Source organism: Rutidosis leptorrhynchoides, chromosome 4 (genome assembly GCF_046630445.1).
Source record: "Rutidosis leptorrhynchoides isolate AG116_Rl617_1_P2 chromosome 4, CSIRO_AGI_Rlap_v1, whole genome shotgun sequence".
NCBI lineage: Eukaryota > Viridiplantae > Streptophyta > Magnoliopsida > Asterales > Asteraceae > Rutidosis > Rutidosis leptorrhynchoides.
This window is the reverse complement of record NC_092336.1, coordinates 172,517,542-172,541,943: the sequence shown is the minus strand read 5'-3', so window position 1 is coordinate 172,541,943 and position 24,402 is coordinate 172,517,542. Positions and strand designations below refer to the sequence as shown.

The following is a 24,402-nucleotide window of genomic DNA, read 5'->3' as shown; positions in this document are numbered from 1 at the left end:
CACGGACGAGATTTAACACCACAACTAGATCCATTCCCTACAACGCCTTGATCAATACCAAAAAAATCAAACACATGATCACAACTGCATGTGACAGGCTGTCACTAGTGATTACCCATGAAATCAACTCGTCCACAACCCCTTCATATAATAATATAAAAATATAAAATTGATTGATGACTAACCGTTAAGTAATCATAACTTCATAAGTGATTGATGTTTCCTCCTAGTTTTCAAGTTGAAAAGTTAGTGCCAAGGAAAAAATAAAAAAAACTGAGCCCACTGGAAGAAAGCCCAAAAGTTGACCCGGCCCAAATTCATTTTTTTCTACATATTTCTAGAAAAAACTCCATTCTTATAAGTTCCCCCTTTTTCGTCGATCATACAGACTTCATCTCCAATCCTCATTGACAAAATTGCATCTCTTCAGCGCTCGTTAAAATCATCATAATACTTACAGGTACGTATCAATCTATATACCTAGATTAGATAAATTGAATCATTTTATTTAATTGACTGGTGAAGATTTGACATCTTGTTATCGAAATCCTAATTATTATAATTGCCATCGATCTTTACTTGATTCTGGTAGTCTGTGAAATTGAGAACTGTGACTAATTTGTGACATGATTTGCATAAATTTATTGGCCATATTTTGTAGATTTTGGTTAGTTTCCGAGTTTTGATTTCAATAGGACATGAAAGGTATATTATTGAAACCCTAATTTGCTAGCTGTATATTGAATTCTATTAACTTGTGAATATTTGTGGATTCCGTGAGCCAAACGGGGCCTTAGTTTTTCAATCACGTTTAATCACATTTTTTGTTATATCTTACAAAATAATAGAAATGATGTAGCTGCGTTTTTACTACGATCGAATCTGAGTGTATAAAATTCTGATTCAGCATATTTATTTGCAGATATCCTTTTGAGCTCTCAAGATGCCGGCCACTGCAGGCAGGGTGCGTATGCCAGCTAACAATCGGGTGCACAGTAGTGCTGCATTACAAACCCATGGCATATGGCAAAGTGCGATTGGATATGACCCTTATGCCCCTAACAAAGAAGATAACAAGAAATCGGCCCAGCCTCAATCTTCCAACGCAGAACCTGAGGGAGAAAATGCTTATGCTAGTTTTCAAGGTTTACTTGCACTTGCCAAAATTACAGGGTCCAATGCTGACGAGGCACGTGGGTCCTGCAAGAAATGTGGTCGTGTGGGTCATTTGACATTTCAGTGTAGAAACTTCTTGAGCATCAAAGAAGATAAAGACAAGGATCCGGAAGCTATTCAGGCTGCTGTTAATGCAGGGTTAGCGAAACTGAAAGGGAACGGGAAGAGAGTTAGTGAGAGTTCGGATGAGAGTGATGAAGATGAGAGCGAGAGTTCGGATTCGGATTATGATTCGGAGATTGAACGGGCTATTGCTTTAAAATATGGGAAGAAGGTTAGTAGTAAATTGAATTCTGTAAGAAAGAAGAAAGATTATGATTCAGATGAAGATGAGTTGGATTATGAGAAGAAGTTCAAGAAGAAAAAAAGGGGTAGGTCGAAGAAGAGAAGTGTTAAGCGTAGTATTAGTGATACGGATGATGAAGAAAGTGGTAGGAAAAAGACGAAAGAGAAAAGGAGGAGAAAGGATGAGTCATCGGATGAGGATCGAGAACGTCGATCGCATCGGAGGAAGAGTAGGAAGGAGAAAAGGAGGAGTCATAGGTATTCGGATAGTTCTGAAGACGACTTGGTTAGAAGACATAAGAGGAAGAGTAATAAGAGTAAACGAAAGTCTGAGTCAGATTCGGATGATGGTAGCTCTGAGGATTCGAGGGTTGGCAGGGACAAAAGAAGGCCCGAGAGGAGGAACAGGAAATATTCCTGATGATTGAATGGAGTGTTCTTGTTTAGAAAGGTCTTTTACTTTAACTTTTCTTTTCTGAAACTGATGTTCCTTTTTGTTGTAGGATTGCTATAAATGTTTTTATTTGATCGATCGATACATGCATTTCCTTTTTTGATTGTTGTGCATATCTTGATATTATATATGTGACCAAAGTAATTATTTATACATGCCATCTTTTTTACATGATTCCTCAGAATCTCTCTTTTCCAACCTTTAGCTTAAGGCTAATGATATTTCCACTCATTTTTAATAAATCCGCTAATATCATGCAATAACTACTTGTACTATGTGCATAAAAAGTTGTACATTATGAGTGGATCTATCAAGGCGCGTATTTGGTGTATGTTTACATTTAGTGGACTTGGGATGGGCAGGCATGATGTGTTGTGATTGTTATGCATCAAAACTGAGCGGTTCTCATTTGTTTTGGCCATGGTGTAGGTGATACTTAGCTTAGAGATCCATAAGATGATATTCATGTTAATCAGTATTGTTATAATTAAGTTATGTATCGCTTAGATACCTACAGAAGTAATTAAGTAAATAATGTCAGAGTTCTTAAATAATGCCCAGTTAGTAAATGTGGGAAATGGGCATGTTGCGTAGTAGGTCAAACCAGTAACTTTTGAGGTGTGTCAAATTTGATGAGGCTGGGTGGAATGCAGCACTTTCCCGTTCTAAAATGTTTTTATATAAGTAATTAGTGACTTGAATATGATAAAAAATCAAGTTACATAAATATATTAATCTTATTTTTGGAGCTAAATACTTTAGTAAGTTCTATGCATAACCTTATTCTTTGGAGTTTGTCCGAGTTTCTACATGTTTGACTTGTCCGACCCATTTGACATGTTTTCTTTGTACTCTAGAGATAGAATAACTCAAATTTAGGAGAGATGCATAATGTCAATGGTGTTGCACATTGATGTATGTAATGGCTCATTACGGGAAGTGGCCAGAGCAAGTATGTCGTGGTACAGCATGTAAAATTTTGGTTAACCAACAAAATAATACATGTTACGCCTGGTATCTCTTTGGACTTTAATTATTTTCCCTTAAATGCTTCATGAAACTTTTTACCAATACCAAATACCTTAGAGCTATGGATAATTTCAAAGATGCTTGGCATGTTGTATTTTACAATCTGTGTTGTAAGCATTACGGTTGCATCTTGTGTAATGCTAACACATGGAGTTTTGCAGGAAGCGGGAACAATGATTCGAGTTTAGTCTACTGGTGCGAATCAGCAGGCTGCTCTATTTGGTGAGTTTTAGTCGTCTTGTGGCAGCAAGTAAACTTATTACCATTCAACTGTTGTAATTTTATGAGCTATCAGCTATCCGTTTGTAGAAATTAAACTTGTACGCGGTCGTTATGTCTGTGGTTATGTCTTACATAGATCTGTGTTTCTTTTCAATGTAGCATCTTTTACTTTTATTATCATTGCAAGTGTTTATGGCTTTAAATTGAAGCATTCTGACGTATTGTTTGGTCTCAAGTTGTATATTATTGTAGATATGACCACATCTTGTAATTACGTATCAGACAATATTATACGGCCCATCCCTCTAGTTTGTATGTACTTGCATTAGAATCCCTGAATTTTTTTTTTTGCACTGTAAGTCCTCATGGTTTTGTCAATCTGCACTCCTCGTCCCTCTGGCTCATGATCGTTAAAAGTATTCGTCAAGTCCAATAATATGGAGGAGGGTATTTTTGTACTTCTATCTTTCCCTTTGTAATAAATTTTTCCATCTTCATCTTTTACCAACATAATAAACCTAATCAAACTTCAAACTCTAAAATCAAAATCAACTCACAAGATCTGTGACTAATAAACTGCTTTTAAACAAATTAATACCGAGTACCACCATCACATTAACCTGTGACCACCAGATCCGTTGCCTCCTTACCTTCATAGGTGCCTCCTTATCGTCCGATTCTAACTCTTATTTTTTAACTTTAAAGAAAGTTGTATTCGTAAATAGTAGATGACTGTGAAAATCTATCATGCCATATGGCTTCTTTTTTTTAAAGACAATGTTGTATTTGTAAATTAATACTAGATGACAGTGAAATTCTATCATCCCATATGTTTTAAATCATAATAGTGTTATCACAAGTCTATGATCAGTTGCAACAATACACATGTTTTGGGATACAACTCTACACTTTCAGATAACCACACTGCACATTTCAATATTTATTGGTCTAATTATATTACCATTAAATTAATGACCTGAGCTTTAGGTCAGAACTAATTAATGTCCAGCAAATTATAGCGACTTTGTCTTAAACACATAGTGTGAAATCTTGAACAATTTGTCATTCACATGTTATGTTTTCCTAGAATCCTAGGTTTAATTTACACTATAAACATTTAAGTATGATTTGGATAGAATACACTATAAACACAATATTCCAAAATGGGCTTGGTTCGTATGCCAGCTAACAATCGGTTGCACAGTAGTGCTGCCTTGCAAACTCATGGTATATGGCAAAGTGCGATTCGATATGACCCTCATGCCCCTAACAAAGAAGATAGCAAAAAATCCGCCCAGCCTCAATCTTCAAACGCAGAACCCAAGGGAGAAAACGCTTACGCTAGATTTCAAGGGTTGCTTGCACTTGCACGAATTACAGGGTCCAATGCTGACGAGGCACGTGGGTCCTGCAAGAAATGTGGTTGTGTGGGTCATTTGACATTTCAGTGTAGAAATTTCTTGAGCATCAAAGAAGATAAAGACAAGGATCCAGAAGCTATTCAGGCTTATGTTAATGCAGGGTTAGCAAAACTTAAAGGGAACGGGAAGAGAATAAATGAGAGTGAGAGTTCGGATTCGGATTATGATTCGGAGATTGAACGGGCTATTGCTTTAAAATATGGGAAGAAGCTGAGTAGTAAATCGAAGTCTATAAGAAAGAAGAAAGATGATGATTCAGATGAGTTGGATTACGAGAAGAAGAAAAGAATGGGTAGGTCTAAGAAACGAAGAGGTAGGAAAAAGACGAAAGAAAAAAGGAGGAGAAAGGATGAGTCATCGGATGAGGATCGATCGCGTCGGAGGAAGAGTAGGAAGGAGAAAAGGAGGAGGAGGAGTCATAGGTATTCGGATTATTCGGATGGTTCTGAAAACGACATAGTTAGAAGACATAGGAGGAAGAGTAATAAGAGTCAACGAAGGTCTGATGGTATTACATTATATAGCAATTAAATTATACGTACTTACATATCACATGTTTTTATGCTAACATAGTATACTTATTTTTCTATGCCTACATAGTATACCATCTATTTTATACTGCATATTATACCTACATGCTTCTTACCAACATGTTTACGCATACTTATTGTACTTACAATGACTTGTTATACTTGCATATTTGACACTCGCATATTTTACTTATATATTATATTACATTATATTGTTATATGCTTTATTTACCTATACATATCGTATTGGAGTATACATTATTCATGGTAAAGTTTCTATTTTATCAACTTAACTTGTATATTTTTACTTCATATATCGGAATTCTTGGTTCTTTCTGATCGGGGGTCCCTAGGAAGCAGCCTCTCTGCTCTACAGAATAGGGAGGGACGACTTCCTCTACCTGGGGACCGATAGGTATCCGTGGGTGGAGGAATGACTTCCTTTTTACTTTAGGGTAGAGGAAAGGACTGCCTACATCTAACCTCCCCATACTCCACTTTAGTGGAATTGGGTATTGTTGTTGTTGTTGTAGCTATGAGGGTTTGAGGGTTGGTAGGGACAAAAGAAGGTCTGAGAGGAGAAACAGGAAATTTTCGTGTTGATTAAACGGAGTGTTCTTAGCAATTCTAAAAAAAAGCCTAACAAATCATACATGTTAAATTTAACATGAGTGTTCTTAACAAGAAATATTGTTCTAGGTACTTAAATTCGACAAAATTTTGGTTTTCCAAGAGAATAATACATGTTATGCCTGGTGTATCTTTGGGCTTTAATTATTTTTTCTCAATATGCTGATCCATTTGGTGAAGAGTCTTTTAGTCTTTGATATGGCATGTAAACCTGTTACCAATCAACTGTTGTAGTTATATAAGTTGTGTGTTTCTAGAAATTGAACTTGTACGCGGTTGTTATGTCTTACATGACCAGCAGACTTGTTCCGTAAATCTCTGTTAAAAGCATTTTTTATTTTTATTGCAAGTGTGTAGTGTGTATGGCCTAGAATTGAAGCATTCTGAGGTATTGTTTGAAAAACATTTTTTATTTTTATTTTGATTTCTCTTTAGTTTCATTCTCACGTTGTGTATGTTTGTTACCACCAACTTACATCTTTTAGAGTATATGATATTGCACAATACAATAAAAAATGGCTTAGCCCCTACAAAAGAGGAATGCAAAAGTTGATGGAAATATGTTTGTGAAACTCAGCAAGCGAAGCACAAAAAACCGGATACGATTTAGAACCGACCTAGAACTGAAAACTGGTTCTGACAATTACCGGATCTGGTTCCTGGATCCGAAACGGTGCTAAATGATTCCAACGTTCAGACTGGTTTTTTCTGGATAAAACCGTTTTTTTCGGAACGGTTCTGAAACCGATTTTTTTGTTCTGGACGTTAAAGAAAACATCCATCACTAGTATTATTTTTTTTGCAGGTTTTTGAACATTTTTCGACCATTTTCCCCCACAACACCACCAACAACAACAACAACTACTACTACTAAACCCAATACCACATGAGTGGTGTACGAGGGAAGTGACATGTAGACAATCCTTTCCCCCACAAGCGTAGTACAAATAGATGAGATCGGTTATTAATCTCTAAACTCTACTTACTAATCTTATAATTGATAATTTACAAGCTTCCGCTTCCGTTGGAACGTCTTCAATGTGTTATACCAACAACGATATTCACCACATTAAACCAACTAAGCGAAAGGTGATATTTTGTCTAATTACGACTTGTGCGTAATGAACGATATTCAAGAAAGAACTCGTTGTAGGAGATGTTTGAAGTTCTTTCAAGTTCGGGTAACTCTTCGTTAAGAAAACATCTTGAGAGAACTTGTAATGGAACCGTTGAACAAGACCCGACACAAAATCTACTAGCCTTTCGGTTAGATTTTACAAGGTTTGTCATTCAACAAGGGCTTCCTTTCAATCACTCCGACAATCAAAAGTTTACGGAGATAATTCTGAATCGACTACAACCGCGATATAACAACGTAAGTCGTTCATTATGTATAAAAGCTAAACCACGATTCCTTTAATTCTTATAACTTAGTGATGCTTGGACCGCACTACATGGAACAAAAAATTCTTATTTAGCCATTACCGATCATTGGTTTAATCCTGATTCGTTGTTATTAATGAAACGAACCATCGATTTTAAACTATTTGGTTATCCGCATACGGGTAATAATATAAGAAAAATTATACAAGACACTTTGATTTAAATATATTTTAATCGATAAGGTTTTTACTATTCCGTTAGATAATGCGTCTAATAATACTATGTATATGTTAAAAATACAAATGCAATCGGTTTTAAATGGATCTCCACTGGTTTTTGAGATTCTTAATAAAGAAACTCTCAATTGGTGAATTGAATGGATAGAATTATCTAGATATTTTTTTATGAAGTTTTGTTATAGCATGTATAATTGCTTCTTCGCTTTGCATCAAATTAAATCAGATGCTCCATCGCTTGTGCGAACCCCTGTAAATTCTATTGGGTTACGTGCGATCATTTTATTAGAGGTTTAAAACTTTTGCTTCATTTCAATCAAGCTTCCTTCCTATTAAGCTTGAAAGTCTTCTAAGATACAAGAAAATATTCAGTTGAGCTAATGCAATAATCGAATTCTTGATATTCTTGGTATAGTAGATGCTATCCCATTTAATAACCCATAACCGGATCTTGGTAACCAACTATTTCCAACTTGATAACTTAAAACAGATTTTTCCTAAGTGGATTAGATGATTAATTAACATTCTCCCCAACCACTCATAGTAATGGTGTTTATATTACAACTACTAACATTGTTAAAGCACATCTTAAATTTTTAAAAACTATAACTAAATAACTATTCACCACTATATAGTTACTTACAGATCTCACGTCCCGTGAGGAAATCAAGTAAATCACATTGCAAAAGACTTGTTGCAGTTCAGATGCTTTTACAAGATCTTCGTTTAGCGAGAGTGCCAAAATGACGTTTGATTAAGTGAAAAGTTACTTCGATCTAAAGTCTTGGAAATGTTTACCAAGGAATGGATAATGAAGACAAGTTTGTGATCAAGATGAACAACGTCGTGATTCAGGCCAAGATGAAATCTTCAGGTGGTGCCTATTTTGGTGGTGAATCTTCGTGACTTTGATTATCCTATCTTTTATAAATTCTAACTGTTGTTATTTTTATGAACCATTGTTTTTAATTATTAATGAAGTTTTTTTATTTTATGTATACTTTATTTAAAAATTTTAATTTAATGAATTTTTTTTAATCTTAAAAAAATACAAAAATAGAAAGCTGACTAAAACTGTGGCTGACCTATCTATTTTTTCTGAGTGCGGTGGGTCATTCACTAGAGACTGACAGGTTCTAGCTCACCAATCTCAATACTATTCGATTTTGTAACATCATACATCAGTTTGTAGTAATTTAGTACATATAATACGAACTATAATACATATGTAGTGTATTAGATTTTGTTGCAAACTTTAACTAGCTAATCATTCTCAATCATGATATAATTTTCATTCACTACAAATTGTCACGTCTACATCTTGTCAGCATTTTGTCACCGTCACTAATGAATAACACAACAATATCATCCATGACACTCTTCCTCAACTACTAAATTAATTTATTTGAGCATACTACAATTATTACAACATAATTTATAACTGATTCAAACAAGGGAAGGATGGAGTCTGTGATAGAATATGATGTTTGATGACATGAAGTATGGCGAAGTGACGGATAACACACCAATGGATACGGAATGTCATTGGTGTTAATGTGTTATTGATGACGAATGACAATGGAGATTAAATGGCAAAGGGATAAGAATGCTCTTGAAGAGAAAAAAATGATTTTTCTATAATGGATATTTAAAAGATAGATACACATTTATATAGTCCTAACTAATATGTAATACGATTAGATTTTGAAACTTTTGACTTTTTCTTAATAACATTTCATCCTACCAATTAACATATTCAATAATATAATGACACATGAAATGATGAATTATCATAGTTCGGATAGAAATTAAGTGGATGACACATGTTATAATCTTAGGATGTTGGAGAATATTAGGTTGAAATATTAGGAGCAAAAATCATTTTTCCTTTCCTAGTAATTGATTAATGAAGAACGCTAAACATAACCCAAAGGTTACATTTAAGAATTTAATATAAAATGTTAATTTTTCATATTATGACATACCTTTGATATTTAAATTTCGGGGGTCAATTCATTCAATAATAGGGTAAAAAGGTGTGTGAGGATCAAAAAACAGTGTGTGAGAATCATCCCCCTTCATGAAACTATGAAAGTATATAGTTTTATACTAGAAATATTCACTTTGCAATTAATATTTAATTATAATTATATACGTTAGAGCTATGGTTATCATTCACTCATTATTCTATGGTTATAATTCAATCACTTTTAATGTCGTGAATTCGGAGCAAAAAATTTAAAAAATTGACATCATGTAGATAGTGTACCACGTCTTTGCTCTACCAATTGAGAGGGTATCTTCTTTTTAAGATGTATTCATATTGACTGAACGGCTCCATTTCTAGTATTTTGTTTACAAACGACCGAGGAGGTGTCGTCCGTCGCAGTGGTAAGATTATTGCGATATTGATTCGGACGGTTTATGACGTTGTATTGTTTAGTTACGTTTTTTATATTAGATAATTTACCATATGATGTAATCTATTTTTTACATATGTGATCGATCATTTTTGTATAGAACATAATCAATAACAGTTCCTCCATGTCCTTTGAGTCATGTGATAGTGAGAAGTCATATGTTCGATCCTTAAGGATGACATGATTTTCTTTAAACCAATTCACTACTACAAATTTGAGAATGCAAACCCCTTTTCTAAACCCCTTTTTAAATCAAAAAGAAAAAACCGGTTTCAAAAGGTATACGAGACCGGTTTTTTTTAACATGGAAATGGGAGACCGGTTTTTATCAAAAACCGGTTCCAAAAGTGTATTTTCCAAACCGGTTTTTACATAAAAACCGGTTCCGACTTTACAAACCTCTTTTTTTTCTTTCTAAACGGGTGTCCATACTACGAAAAAGTTGAAACTTAACTCAATTAATTGCCACGCCAGCTGTTTCCCATTCCATATCTATTCTTATTCTTATCTTGAAAAGTGTTGAAACCTATCTTTTGATTCCGTATTCCATTCTCTCAATTGAGTTGAATAAAGCCGTAAACAGGTTCGATTAATACTTTCAAGTTCATCGTCTTAAACAGGTTAGATTCAATTTGATTTTTATTTGCCATCGTAAACGATTTTTATTTGCCATCGTTGTTTTATTTTGCTTCTTTGTACACAGGTTCGATTCGATTCATAAACACGTTCGATTCGTGTAAAAAGGTTCGATTCCTAAAGTCTTTGTTTTATTTTGCTTATATGTTTTCGATTCGTATATTTTTATTTGTTTTAAAGTCCAGACATGAGTATGCGGTGTGTTCTTTGTATTAGCGACTTAAAGGATGAAAATGAAGATCGATTAGCGAAAGGAAGAAGATCGATCACGAAATTGATGAAGATTAGAGAAGATGAAGATTATTAGCATCTGATGAAGATTAATTAGCAGATTAATTAGCGAACATGAAGATGAAGATTAGCGGTGTATTTTTTTTTTTTAAAACAAATTGAGAATCCAGACCGGTTTCTATAATAAAACCGCTTTCTAAAGTCTAGTTTCGAAACCGGTTTTAAAACCGGTCTCCACTTTTTAAACCCCTACCCATAGAAACCGGTTTTAAAACCGGTTTGGAAAGCTCTTAAAACCGGTTTGCATTCCCTTTTTTTGTAGTAGTGATTGAACACCAATAATGAGACGACCCGTCCTAATCTATAAGGAAGAATACAATAACATATGATTACATTGCGAGGTATTTGACCTCTATATGATACATTTTACAAACATTGCATTCGTTTTTAAAAGAAAAACTTTCATTACAACGAAAGTTGACAGGTATGCATGCTATCTCATAATATATCCAAACTATGAATGACTTATTATCAATTTTGATGAACTCAACGACTCGAATGCAACGTCTTTTGAAATACGCCATGAATGACTCCAAGTAATATCTTTAAAATGAGCAAATGCACAGCGAAAGATTTCCTTAATACCTGAGAATAAACATGCTTTAAAGTGTCAACCAAAAGGTTGGAGAGTTCATTAGTTTATCATAATCATTCATTTCCATCATTTTAATAGACCACAAGATTTCATATATTGACACGCGTAACTCGCGAATTAAAATTCATTCATATGGTGAACACCTGGTAACCGACCTTAATAGGATGCATATAGAATATCCCCATCATTCCGGGACTCACATCGGACATGATAAATCGAAGTACTAAAGCAGTTCAAATTCTCTGACTGGGACTTGTTAGTGCCCATAAATCTATCTATAGGATTCGCGTCAATTGGTGGCAATTATAATAAACACCAATTCTTAGGCTACCAAGCTAAAAAGGGGCATATTCGGTTTGATAATCCAAACATAGAATGTAGTTTCAATCACTTGTGTCTATTTCGTAAAGCATTTATAAAAAGCAGCGCATGTATTCTCAGTCCCAAAAATATATATTGCAAAAGTATTTAAAAAGGGAGCAAATGAAACTCACAATACTGTATTTCGTAGTAAAAATATATATGACGACATTGAACAAGTGCAGGGTTGACCTTGGATTCACGAACCTATATCAATTGTATATCTATTAAAACGTATAATTGAAATCTCATAATCTCATCTATTAATTATATAATATTTATGTGTTTGTAGTTATATAAATTTCATACTAATTCTTACTTTATACAAATACTTTGTTTATATGTATTATAACTTAAATTATATGTTACATATCTATTTTGTATATATATACATTGAAAATAATTAATATATATTCATTTAGTTATATTAATATATCTATATATATAAATATATATATTTTAGTATTATATATAATAAAAAAAATAGTTTGTTTTGTGTAAGTACTTATATAAATAATGTTCATAATAATAATACTAACCATAATCATAATATTGATAATAATACTAAAATGGTAAGATTAATAATATTAGTAATACTTATAATAGTACTAATGACAATATTAATAATGATATTACTTAATAATAATACTAGTAATGATAATGATATTAGTAATAATGATAATAATAATCATAATCTTAATAATAATACTAATTATAATTGTATTTATAATTATGATAATAGAAGGTAACTAATACTTATTAGTAACAATAATGACAATAATAACTATAATAATAATAATAATAATAATAATAATAATAATAATAATAATAATAATAATAATAATAATAATAATGATAATAATAATAATAATAATAATAATAATAATAATAATAATAATAATAATAATAATAATAATAATAATAATAATAATAATAATAATAATAATAATAATAGAAATAGGCTACCTTTAAATCAAGCTTCACAAAAAAATAAACACCACAACCCGGGATCGAACCCGCGACCTCTCGTTCCCCAACACCACACTCAACCATTGATCCATTTGTGACTTCCTGGGTTTATCTCGCACTTTTATTTATTTAATATATAAAACGTAGTTTTATCATCTTCATCATATCACCATCTTTATGATCATTTTCATATCATTTTCCTTCAGTTACCTTCGTCATCTTATCTCGTTACCATTTTCATCTTATTATCATCGTGAACATCATCGTCACTCTTTTGGTCTCGTGAATGTTTAAAAAAAATACAATACGGCTGTAGCAGCACAGCAACCATACTAACATCATCATTCTTTTCGGCCCAGACAGAAAACATAAAGCGGGTCTCAGCCCAATATCACCAAACGGCCCAAATGTAAAACAAAAAAAAAAAATATACGGCCCAACTGTAAGCATAGTTAAACGATGGCCCAAGTGTAATATGTTTTTGGAATTTATAACCAGGACTAAAACTAGTCGCTATCTAAACCCCTTTTGTAATGACCCGAAAATTTTCGACTAATTTTAAACCAAACTCTCGATACGATTTAATAGTTTTGACATGATAAGCTAAGTCTGTTATCCTGAGTCTCAAACACATTGAACTGTTTCATATATTCAATTGACCTTCAACTGTTCCCGACGATTCACGAACAATTGTTTGTAAATAAATAAATATAGATATATATGTATAAATAAAATATAACTAAATATAATGATGTGAAATAATAAAAACACAATTTAATCATTTGAATTAAAATGAATCTATATATATATACATGTATATGAATTCTATATATAGTTAATATTATATATATAATGTCATATATATATATATATATATATATATATATATATATATATATATATATATAATATGTAAATATTAAATATTAAATATTTGTTATTATATAAGTATCAGATATTACATAATTAATAATATGTAATATTAATATAATAAATTTAATTATAAGAAAAATATAAATGTTATACTTATTGCTTTCATTATTATTGTTAACATCAATATTATTAATATGATTATCATATTTAGTATTATTATTATTAATAGATAATAATACAAATTATTATTATTATCTTTAATAATATTATTATTATCATTATTTTTATTACTCTTATTATTCTTAGAATTATTTTGATATATTATTATTATTATTATTTCTATTATCATTATTACCAATTTAATTAATATGATTTTAATTATTAATGTAATCATGAATTAGTGACACAGTGTAAATCGTACAGACAGCTAACAAATTCCGTTACACTTCAATATCTACTTTATTTTTTTTTCTTCTGCAAACAAATCTCTTGTCTACCACCTTCACTAAATTGCAAGCCAATACACTGCTTCAATGATTCGTTTGATTTTATAGTAATTATTAATCTTATATATATAATATATGAAAATATGTATAATATGTTAGAATCAAAAACAGATAAGATAATTCAGACAGAAACAAAATTTGCCAGATATTAATCAGATAAAGAAATTAGATTCTGTTTCAGATCACGATCAACCTTTATTAAAAATCTTTTCATATCTGCAAACTGATACCATTTCAGAAGATAACAAGAGTCAGAAACAAAAATTGTAGGATATTGATATCAAATGTAGCACGAATCTGTTAGCCATCACTTTCTACTTTCTATTTTTCTTCTTGAGTGATTCTTCTGGTCGATTGCTTCCAAACTATACAACAAAATCCGTCAGAAATAAATATCAAATAATCGTACGAATCTGTTACACTTTACTTTCTGCTTTATATATTTTTGTTCGTTTCTTCTTGGGCTTGATAATACACGATCCTTCTATGATGCGGATAAAAAAATTCCTTCAATTTCTCCACCACCATATGTTACTAGCCGATCAACCACCTTCGAACAACAGCCTTCAAGTTGTGTAAGTTTCATGTTTTAATTACCACTGTCTACCACTTTACTAGATTACATATAATCTATATATGTATGTCGATACACATACCTGGATGGGAGAAAGCAACCCAAAGCAAAGCATTCCTCTCTCTCCTAACATGAACCATCTTCTCCTTTGCTTTTCGAACAATCATCATCACAATCCATTTTTATGTTTCCTTTTCCTGTTTATCGATTACCTTTCTCTAAACCTACCTTCTACACCAATTTGTTACCATGTACAACCACCCTAACAAGCCTTTTGCTTGTTTACTGTATACTACTTGTTTCTGTTTCTTTTCTTTCGAACAAGACCCATACAAACCGACTGCTGGGTAAATCTTTTCTGTTGTGATTTTTCAAAGCCAAGACAGGAAACCATTCGGTACATTTATGATTGCTTTGCTCGACAATTCTTATGGGAAAGTAAAGAAATATATACTCCCTATACGTTTAGGGTTGGAGAGGCCCCATCAACTCAAAGGAGAATGTGAAAAATTGGGATCATGAGTGGAGCAATAATGATAGATAAAGAGAACTTTCGGTACCCACTTACAATAATGCTTCGGTAGAGGATTACAAATAAGGTGCTTAATAAACGCGTAATAAAGATCCCTTTTATTCAAGGACCCCTCCATTATTTTTTTCGGTCACTGCTTACCACGTTCCATTTTTTTTTCTAACCCCACCTCACTAATCTCTGTCCGAGCCAAATTAAAACATGCAGTTGGACTTTTGAATTAGTTTAAACAAATAATACGTGGCTGTTATTTTTATTGCCGACAACCATAAACAAATAAAACCACAAAACCCCAGATATATATATCCTCGTGTTTTTCTGTCCCGCTGTTGTAGGTTAAAAATTCAACACCTGTTACCGCTATCTACTGCTTACCTTCTGTTTCCACTCGACTGCTACTGCTGCACTTTAATTATTTTAGTTTCAAACACTTCCATATTCGGTTTGAACCTTATACAATTTTTGCCCCACCATTAATTTTGTGATTCACTATAAATTGTCGAGTGCTTTTCTGTATTCAATATGGAAGGCTATGATGATATGTGGGGACCTTGGCTCGTTAATAATCCATAAGTTTAAGGATAAAGGCGATAATAAAAAAAATGAGGGATGATGAATAAAATAATACCGTATGCTAATGATAATTAGGGATTACTTAATTGGGTTGCAGGATTTAGTTTAGTTGTTGGGTTCCTTTTATATATAAATAGACTAATTATTTCTTGGGCTTTCAGTGGATAATGATTGAATGAGAGCACAGTGGGTATAACGATGATAAAACCGTGATTAAGATGATGATGTAATTAGAAAACGATTACAGAAAATGGGTTATAAATAATCAAGCTGTGATTTAATCCAGAAAAAAACGGCAGAGTAGATGGTTGGGTGTGTTTGTGCTTGAGCGAGAGGTCCTGGGCTCGGGCATTTTTTTTAGAAAAAGAAGAAGAATGATACAGAAGTAAAGGTTAAAAACAATTTAAGTTGGGTGTTATTTCAGAATTGAAATACATAGCGTAATGGTTAAGGATGTTATCGGGTTAGCGGGACGTCGCGGGTTCAAACCCGAACTTGATTATTTTTATTAAGGACTACTTCTTTGAGGTAGTTTACTTATTACTCATTATTATTATTATTATTATTATTATTATTATTATTATTATTATTATTATTATTATTATTATTATTATTATTATTATTATTATTATGATTAATGATTAATGTTATTAAAATGTTAAGGTTAGGTTTAAAAATAAAAGTTAGGATTAAGTTTATCATTCAAAATAGGTTAATGATACGATTATGATTATTAAGAAAAAGTATGATTAAGTTTATGACAAATACTTATTATTATTTTTGAAAATTATTAATATTATTATTATTAAAGCTATTATTATTATTATCATTATTATTAAGTATCATTATTATTATTATTATTATTATTATTATTATTATTATTATTATTATTATTATTATTATTATTATTATTATTATTATTATTATTATTATTAGAATTATCATTATTTTTATCATTATTATTTTATTATTCCTATTATTATTATTTTTAACATTAATATTATTATTATCATTTTTAATATTATTAGTATCATTATTATTTTATAAAAATCATATTATTATCATTATCAATATTACTACTTGTAAGACCCGATTATTTATTTTACAGAAGTGTATTAGAGTGCATGAAGTGTGGGGAAAATTGTGAGTAAACCGAAGACAGATCCTGTTCAGCCCTTCGTGCGCGCCGCGCAGGGGTAATGGTGCGCGCCGCGCACTGTCCCTGCGACAGAACCCCAGTTTTTCTGTTTTGAGTTTAATGAAGGGCGTTATGGTCTTTTCACTTGAGGGTCGGTTTTAGGCCACAAAGGCAGATTGGTGGACTCTTTCAAGTCCACAATCTTATCTTCATCTCTTCCACACACTCTCAAACCCTAGAGTGAGAAATAGAGCTTAGAGAGAGAAAGCTTCATTTGGGGAAGAAGGAGCTTGAATCAAACGAAGTTGCAAGTGTTAAAGTTGTTCACCTTGTTCACGGCTACGTTGTGGTGGTATTGGTAAGCTCTAACTCCGAGTTTTCATAGTTTGATTTAGTGTTCATAATTGGGGTTTTGAAATGGGTGTTCTTGAAATAAACCCATTAGTTGTTAATTGGATGTTTGAGATAGTAAATGGTGTTAATAACCATTGTTGGTTGGTTTGGGTTTGTTAATGAATATGATTAGTTGTTAATCATGTTTGGTTGTTGGGATCACTAGTTAATTAAGATTATAAGTGATTAGAAGTGTAAACTTGCAAATGGGTGTTGACTTGAGTTTGGGTCAAAATGGATTTTTGTGTCCTAATGATGCAAGTAAGTGTTTTGATGTTGAACCTTGAGCATAAGGGGGTGTTTGAACATAATCATTAGTTAATTTTGATTATGAGTGTTTTGGGCGAGTTTTGACTTAGTCAAAGTGATGCATGTGCAAATGGGTCGATATTGCACTTATGGTGTTTTGTGTATAAGCTAGTGTATTTAGCTTATTCGTTTGTAAATTACTTAGGTGATTTGCATCGGACGATCAGGAGCTCAAGCGGAAGTTGCCTTACTTGAAATCAAGGTGAGTGGAATATTTATACATATATGTATGTGGTTTATTTACTCGTACGCGATGCGGGCCTTTGGCGCCACATCGTGAGTGTTGGGCATTATGTCACAAGTTGGTGGCTTATTTGGTATTCGGGTGAAGAGAACTACGGGTCGGTAGTATCTCGCTAGGTGTCTCACGAGTCGGTGACACCTCTTGGAGGTTTACTAGTCGGTGACCTCATATGTATTGACGGGTGGTGCACTAGTCGGTGACACCCCATAGTGTTCACAAGTCGGTGACACTTGGTGGTACTTCACAAGTCGGTGATGTCACATGGCGTTCACGAGGCGGTGACCCATAAGTAATAGTGGTGATTCACAAGTCGGTGACACCTTATGATGAGTCACAAGTCGGTGACATTTCTTAGTGATCACAAGTCGGTGACACTAGGTGGGGCTTCACAAGTCGGTGATGCTACATGGTGATTCACAAGTCGGTGACACCATGTGACGAGTCACAAGTCGGTGACATGGTATGAGTGAGACTCGATGATCTTGATCGGCTACAAGTCGGTAGTAGTAAGCGGTGAACGGTTAGCGTGTTTATGCCCTTTTATGTTTAGTATATTATCGTGTTGAATTATATACTAACGTTGTTGCTAGTCGTGTGTTTGTTGATGCTAACTCGTTTGTTCGTTGTATGTAATGGTTATGTAGGTGGATGCGTGTAGGTAAATTACATATGTATATGTATAAGTATTGCATTCACTAAGCATTAGCTTACCCTCTCGTTGTTTACCATTTTATAGGTTCTGGCGTGGATAAGGGTAAGGGCATTCGTTCGGACTAGAGATCCCGCTCGATGCTAGGGGACGCTTTTGGCTTTAGTAGCTCTTGGAGTCTGACCGATAGTTGGGTAGTTTAATCCCAAACGCCATGCTCATTGTGTAGTTTGGAACTTAAACTTTTTGGTGGTCGAAACTCTAAACTTGTATTAAACTTGTATTTTGGGTTGTGTGGGCCCCGCTTGTAAAACATCGTTTTATGTTTGATTCGTGTTAGTTTTACATATATAAGTTTGTCGTGAAAAGAGTTCGGTCTAAGTATGTCGGGAAGTGGTCCATCTTTTTACGAGTTAAGAATAGTTTGATCAGAGCCTGGAACGCCGTGTGCGCGCCGCGCACTTTCAGTGGATCGCGCCGCGCACCACACCTGAGCAGCAGTTTAAATTTTTTTTTTGGGACTGTTTTTGGTCGGTTATCGGGTTGGGTTGTTACAAGTGGTATCAGAGCATGATCTAAGGGATTTAGGTGACTTGAGATAGGCGCCTAGACTTAGACTTTTGTGTGTGCTATTATGCGGGACTTGTAGGATTGCGGGTCGGTTCGGGATTTAGTTAGTGCCTTAGAGAATGGGTGAACTAGCTATGTATTGATTATGTTGTTATTAATCGTGTTGTTTGCGTTGAATATCTAGCGAGGTAGTTGTTGTATTCATGAGCTCGGCATGGCGTGTGAGCGTAATAATGCTTCGCGACCATTATTACGGTTGCAAGCCAAGTCATGCAAGTGATGTACAACAAGTGTTGAACTAGATGGGATGTACGAACGGTTGCATATTATATGTTTGTGAACAATTGATCGTGGTGGTGTGTGTAAGTTATTCATGTTGTGTTCCTAACCAGTTCATTTCTTAGAATGACTACAAGGAGCAAACAAGCCAACGAAGATCAAGACGAAGACGTTGAGTTCACGGCTAAGGTTGAGGCCATCTTTAAACGTCAAAAAGCGGAGTTTCTCGAGGATGTTAGAAAAGTTTTTCGGGAATCGGTTGATGGGCAATTAACCGATCTAATTGATGAAAGGGTGAAGGTCGCAATCGAGGAAGCGCTTGATGCTAGAAATATTTATCCCCGAGGCGAAGGGAGTGAAGGAAATGGGAGGTGGGACTTCCATTACAAAAACTTCAAGGATGCACAACCTCCTATGTTTAATGGGGTAAGGGATCCGTTGAAGAGTACATATTGGGTTTCAGACATCGATGGGGCTTTCCGTACTAGTGAATGTCCTCCCGAGAAGAAAACGAGGTACGGTTCTAGTATGTTACGTGAAGAAGCCAAGTTGTGGTGGGATGACAAGATTCAATTGTATGGCGAGGAACAATGTATGAGCTTGTCATGGGATGAGTTCAAAAAGGAGTTCTTTGATGAATACCGAACTTCTTCCGACCTTGATAGAATCCGGGACGAGTTACACAATTTGCGACAAGGTTCGATGGACTTGGTTACTCTCAAGTCTACCTTCTTGGCAAAGACTCGTTTTTGTCCGGAGTATGTTGGTGACGATCACAAGTTGATGAAAGATTTCTACCGCACCATGAATGACGAGTTGAAGGGTAAGATTAGTCGGGGAATGGCTAAGTCTTTTGAAGAGTTGTTTAAGTTGGCGCGGGGTTTCGAACCGGAGGTGTCAAAGCCAAGTGTGTCCGATGTTAGTAAACGGAAGTTCGAAGCGGCGACGTTTTCGAACAAGAAGAGTAAAAGCGCTACCGAAGGTGTCAGAAGCGTAAAGATGAATGACACGGGTGGTTCTAAATTCGCGTGTTATAATTGTGGGCAAACGGGGCATAAGTCTCGTGATTGTCCGTCGGGTAAGGTCACATGTGATGCCCCGTACAAAACCATCGTATACGAATCATCAACAACAGGATCATTACAAGGTTAAGTACTATATGCTGTAATTAAAGAAGTTGCATTCACGATAAAAAGGTGATGTCATAACCGACATCAAATGTTTTACATTTCGAAAGCATGCTTCACTAAGTAGAAGCAAATAAATAAGTGTACGTGACCCCAAAGGTCGTTACATAACATAGTTTCAAAAGTAAATAAGTTTGAATGCAAGATAAGTAGTCATGCGATAACAACTCTAAGCAGCGGGTTCTACAGCACGACTAGTACACAGCGGAAGCAACCTCAAGCACCTGAGAAATACATGCTTAAAAATGTCAACACAAAGGTTGGTGAGCTATAGTTTAAGTATAACAGTATGTAAGGTAGGCCACGAGATTTCAGTGCTACAAAGAGCGTTTCAAAACAGTATGATAAAGTATATGTTAACCGTGGGCACTTGGTAACTAACTTAACGTTTAAAATACCCCCTGAAAGTACACTTGGCGAGTGCGTATGTTTACGAAGTATTAAACACTCATTGACTGCTAGCGCGACTAGCCCGAGTGGGGATGTCAAACCCTATGGATCCATATCTAAGATTCGCGTTCACCGGTTCATAAACCAATGATTAAACGTTACCGAGCTAAAGGGAATGTTTCTGCCGTTATATAACCCACACATATATAAGTTTAAGTACTCGTGCCTAGTATGTAAAACATAAAATCCGCATGTATTCTCAGTTCCCAAAATAAGTTAAAGTAAAAAGGTGAGACCAGTGGCCACGGCCCAAAATAAGTTAAAGTTTTTAACAAAGTCTGACTTCAGTCAGTCACCACGGCCTCTACCCTTACTGAATTAAGGTGAGACCAGTGGCCATGGCTCCATCTATGAGTCCCTTAAGTGTGGTAAAATTTACAGAAGCAAACTCATCTTGGTTTGACCGTGGCGACGGTCTAAGTGCGAGTAGGTCAGAAATTTCTGCACAACGTTAAAGGACATAGTAACGATCGGAGGGCCATAAATCCTAAACCGTAACTCGGATTAAGACGAGTCCTATATGAATAGTTATCTACTCGAAAAATTCTATCTAAAAATAAAGGTTAGAACAGCCCAGGTCTACTGGTCTGTTCCAGAAGCATCAGGTCAGTAGGTTTTGGACAGAACAGTGAGTTTAAAAGGGTTCCGGTGGTCTTGGTGCTTGATGTTCATCATGGTTCTCATCCTTGATGCATATAGCTTCAAGTGTACAACTCATTGATGTATCTACATCATCTTAACCAAGTCTTGACCATCATAACCCATGTGCAAGTCTAAGACATGAAGCACAACTCACTTAAGAGTTGTATGAAGTTTTATGAACCAAAGTTGCATCAAGGTCTTAGATCTAACACATACATGGACTTTAAAGCTAATAACAAGTTACAACTTGAAAGTAAACTAACTAATCAAGATCATAAGTAGTAGAACATAGTTCTTAGTTTGATCTTGAAGATCCAAGACTCAAAAGTCTAGATCCAAAGTTATATTTAAGGAAAACTTATTTGTGTGTTCTTGAACTTTCAAAGTTAACTTAATTTGTTCAAGAGATATGAGATCAAGACTAACTTGTAGTACTTAACCATATAAACTAACTACATGAAATTAAAGTGTATAAAATAAAGAAACAAGTTAATTAAACAAGTAATTAGTTCAAGGGTTGCTCATACTTTAAAGATTCAACCAAAAGTTGATCTTTAAGTAAAGTAAACTATAAGTTTACTTCCATGACTTACAAGTATGATTTCAACAACAATGAACTTATATCTTTTGAAACAAATAAGGTAGAACATAACTAGATAGATTATGTTCTTGTTGTTCTTGTTATAACAAGATAAAAATGAAGAATCAAACTAGTAAGTTTATTCTTGTAACATGAAAGTAAGTAGCAACAATTATCAAAGACAAGTAGTTAAACAATAATCAAGAACAAGTAACAATTAACAAATGATGATGATGGATGACTTTAGGATTCGGTTTTATCAAGAAAAAAGAAGAAGAAGAACTCAAGTTACTTACAAGGTTTAGAGAGAAAAGAGAGGAAAAAGAGTTGCAAGTATGTGTGTGTGTGTGTGAATGAGGTTTACAAGTAATGAAGTAGTAAAGTAAAAATGAAATCAAAACCTCCATATGGTGGCCTTAAGGCCACGGTTTTGCTGCAGTATTTTGGAGGGAGGAGTTTGTTTGTTGGTTACTAGAATGTAAAGCTTCAAAAGATGGATATTAAGGGTGCATGCATGGGGAAGGTGTGCAACTAGATTCCAAGTCTCCTTTAACTAACTAGTTCATGAACTAATTGATACTTACAAGTGAAAGAGTGGGCTAAAGGGTCCATTAATAATGTAGGGTGGGCTTGGAAGTCCAATAACATGAGTCCATTACACTAACAAAGCCCAAGTTCAAATAAACCACAAGTTAAACCAATTAAAGCCCAAGTAACTAACTAATAGCCTTAGTTAATTAAAATAATTAATAAATTTAATCATGAATGTAAATAATATCTAAAAATATTATTCGTGAAAGTCCCGGGTGTCACAAAGACGTTTCGGGCACTTAAAAGTCAAGTACGGGCAATCATGGTAACATGTAAATGTAATAACATACATTCATTTAATCACACGTATTAATAATAATAATTATTAATAAATAAACTTTGGAAATTCTAGGGTCGTTACATTACCCACCTGTTAAAGAAAATTTCGTCCCAAAATTTAAGCTGAGGTAGATGGAGGAGTCGGGAAAAGGTGAGGATATTTCCGCATCATTTGATCCTCTCGTTCCTAAGTAAACTCAGGTCCTCGTTTGGCATTCCATCGTACTCGAACGATCGGAATCTTGTTGCGTTTCAAAGTTTTGATCTCACGATCCATAATCTCAACTGGTTCTTCCACAAAGTGGAGTTTGTCGTCAATCGTAAGCTCCTCAAGTGGTATGATAAGTTCAGGTGCAGCAAGACACTTCTTCAAGTTTGACACATGGAAGGTAGGATGAACTGAGCTCAATTGTGTTGGTAGATCTAATCGGTAAGCAACGGGTCCAACACGTTCCAAGATCTCAAAAGGACCAATGTATCATGGGTTCAACTTCCCACGTTTTCCAAAACGGATCACACCTTTCCAAGGTGCAACCTTTAACATTAAACGATCACCAACGTTGAATTCAAAGTCCTTACGTTTAAGATCGGCATAACTCTTTTGACGATCACGGGCAGTCTTAAGTCTAGCTTGGATCTGAGCAATCTTCTCCGTGGTTTCGTGGACTACCTCGGGTCCGGTGATTTTCTTTTCGCCTACTTCGGCCCAACAAATAGGAGATCGGCACTTACGGCCATACAATGCTTCAAAAGGTGCAGCATTAATGCTAGAGTGATAACTGTTGTTGTACGAGAATTCGGCGAGTGGCAAATGTCTTTCCCAGGCCTTTCCAAAATCAATGACACATGCACGTAACATGTCCTCCAAGGTCTGAATCGTGCGTTCACTTTGCCCGTCAGTCTGAGGGTGATAAGCAGTACTCATGTCGAGATGAGTTCCCATGGCTTCTTGCAAAGAACGCCAAAATCTAGAGGCAAAACGGGGATCGCGATCTGAGATGATCGATAAAGGTACACCATGACGAGATACAACCTCTTTGATGTATAATTGGGCAAGTCTTTCCATTGTATCAGTTTCCTTCATCGCTAGGAAGTGTGCAGATTTGGTGAGGCGGTCAACAATAACCCAAATGGTATCGTATCCGCCCACCGTCTTCGGCAGCTTAGTAATGAAATCCATTGTGATCCTTTCCCACTTCCATTGTGGGATTTCGGGTTGCTGAAGTAAACCAGAAGGTCTCTGATGCTCGGCTTTAACCTTCGAGCAATTCAAACACTTACCAACATAAGTCGCAACGTCCTTCTTAAGATTCGGCCACCAATACTGTTCTTTAAGGTCGTGGTACATTTTACCCGCTCCAGGATGAATCGAATATCTCAACTTGTGTTCTTCATC

General features: G+C 34.5%; 2 protein-coding genes across 2 annotated transcripts; both read left to right on the top strand.

The window, feature by feature from the left end:
- Positions 1–374: 374 nt before the first annotated feature.
- LOC139842101 (CAX-interacting protein 4-like) lies at positions 375–3,367 on the top strand. Its single transcript, XM_071832276.1, has 3 exons — positions 375–460; positions 923–1,912; positions 3,106–3,367. The coding sequence occupies exon 2, from the start codon at positions 944–946 to the stop codon at positions 1,880–1,882; it is 939 nt and encodes a 312-aa protein (XP_071688377.1). The 5' UTR covers positions 375–460; positions 923–943; the 3' UTR covers positions 1,883–1,912; positions 3,106–3,367.
- Positions 3,368–4,329: 962 nt separating this feature from the next.
- Positions 4,330–5,118, top strand: LOC139841227 (uncharacterized). Its single transcript, XM_071831455.1, has one exon. It carries the CDS (start codon positions 4,330–4,332, stop codon positions 5,116–5,118), a length of 789 nt encoding a protein of 262 aa, XP_071687556.1.
- The last annotated feature ends 19,284 nt before the right edge of the window (positions 5,119–24,402 follow it).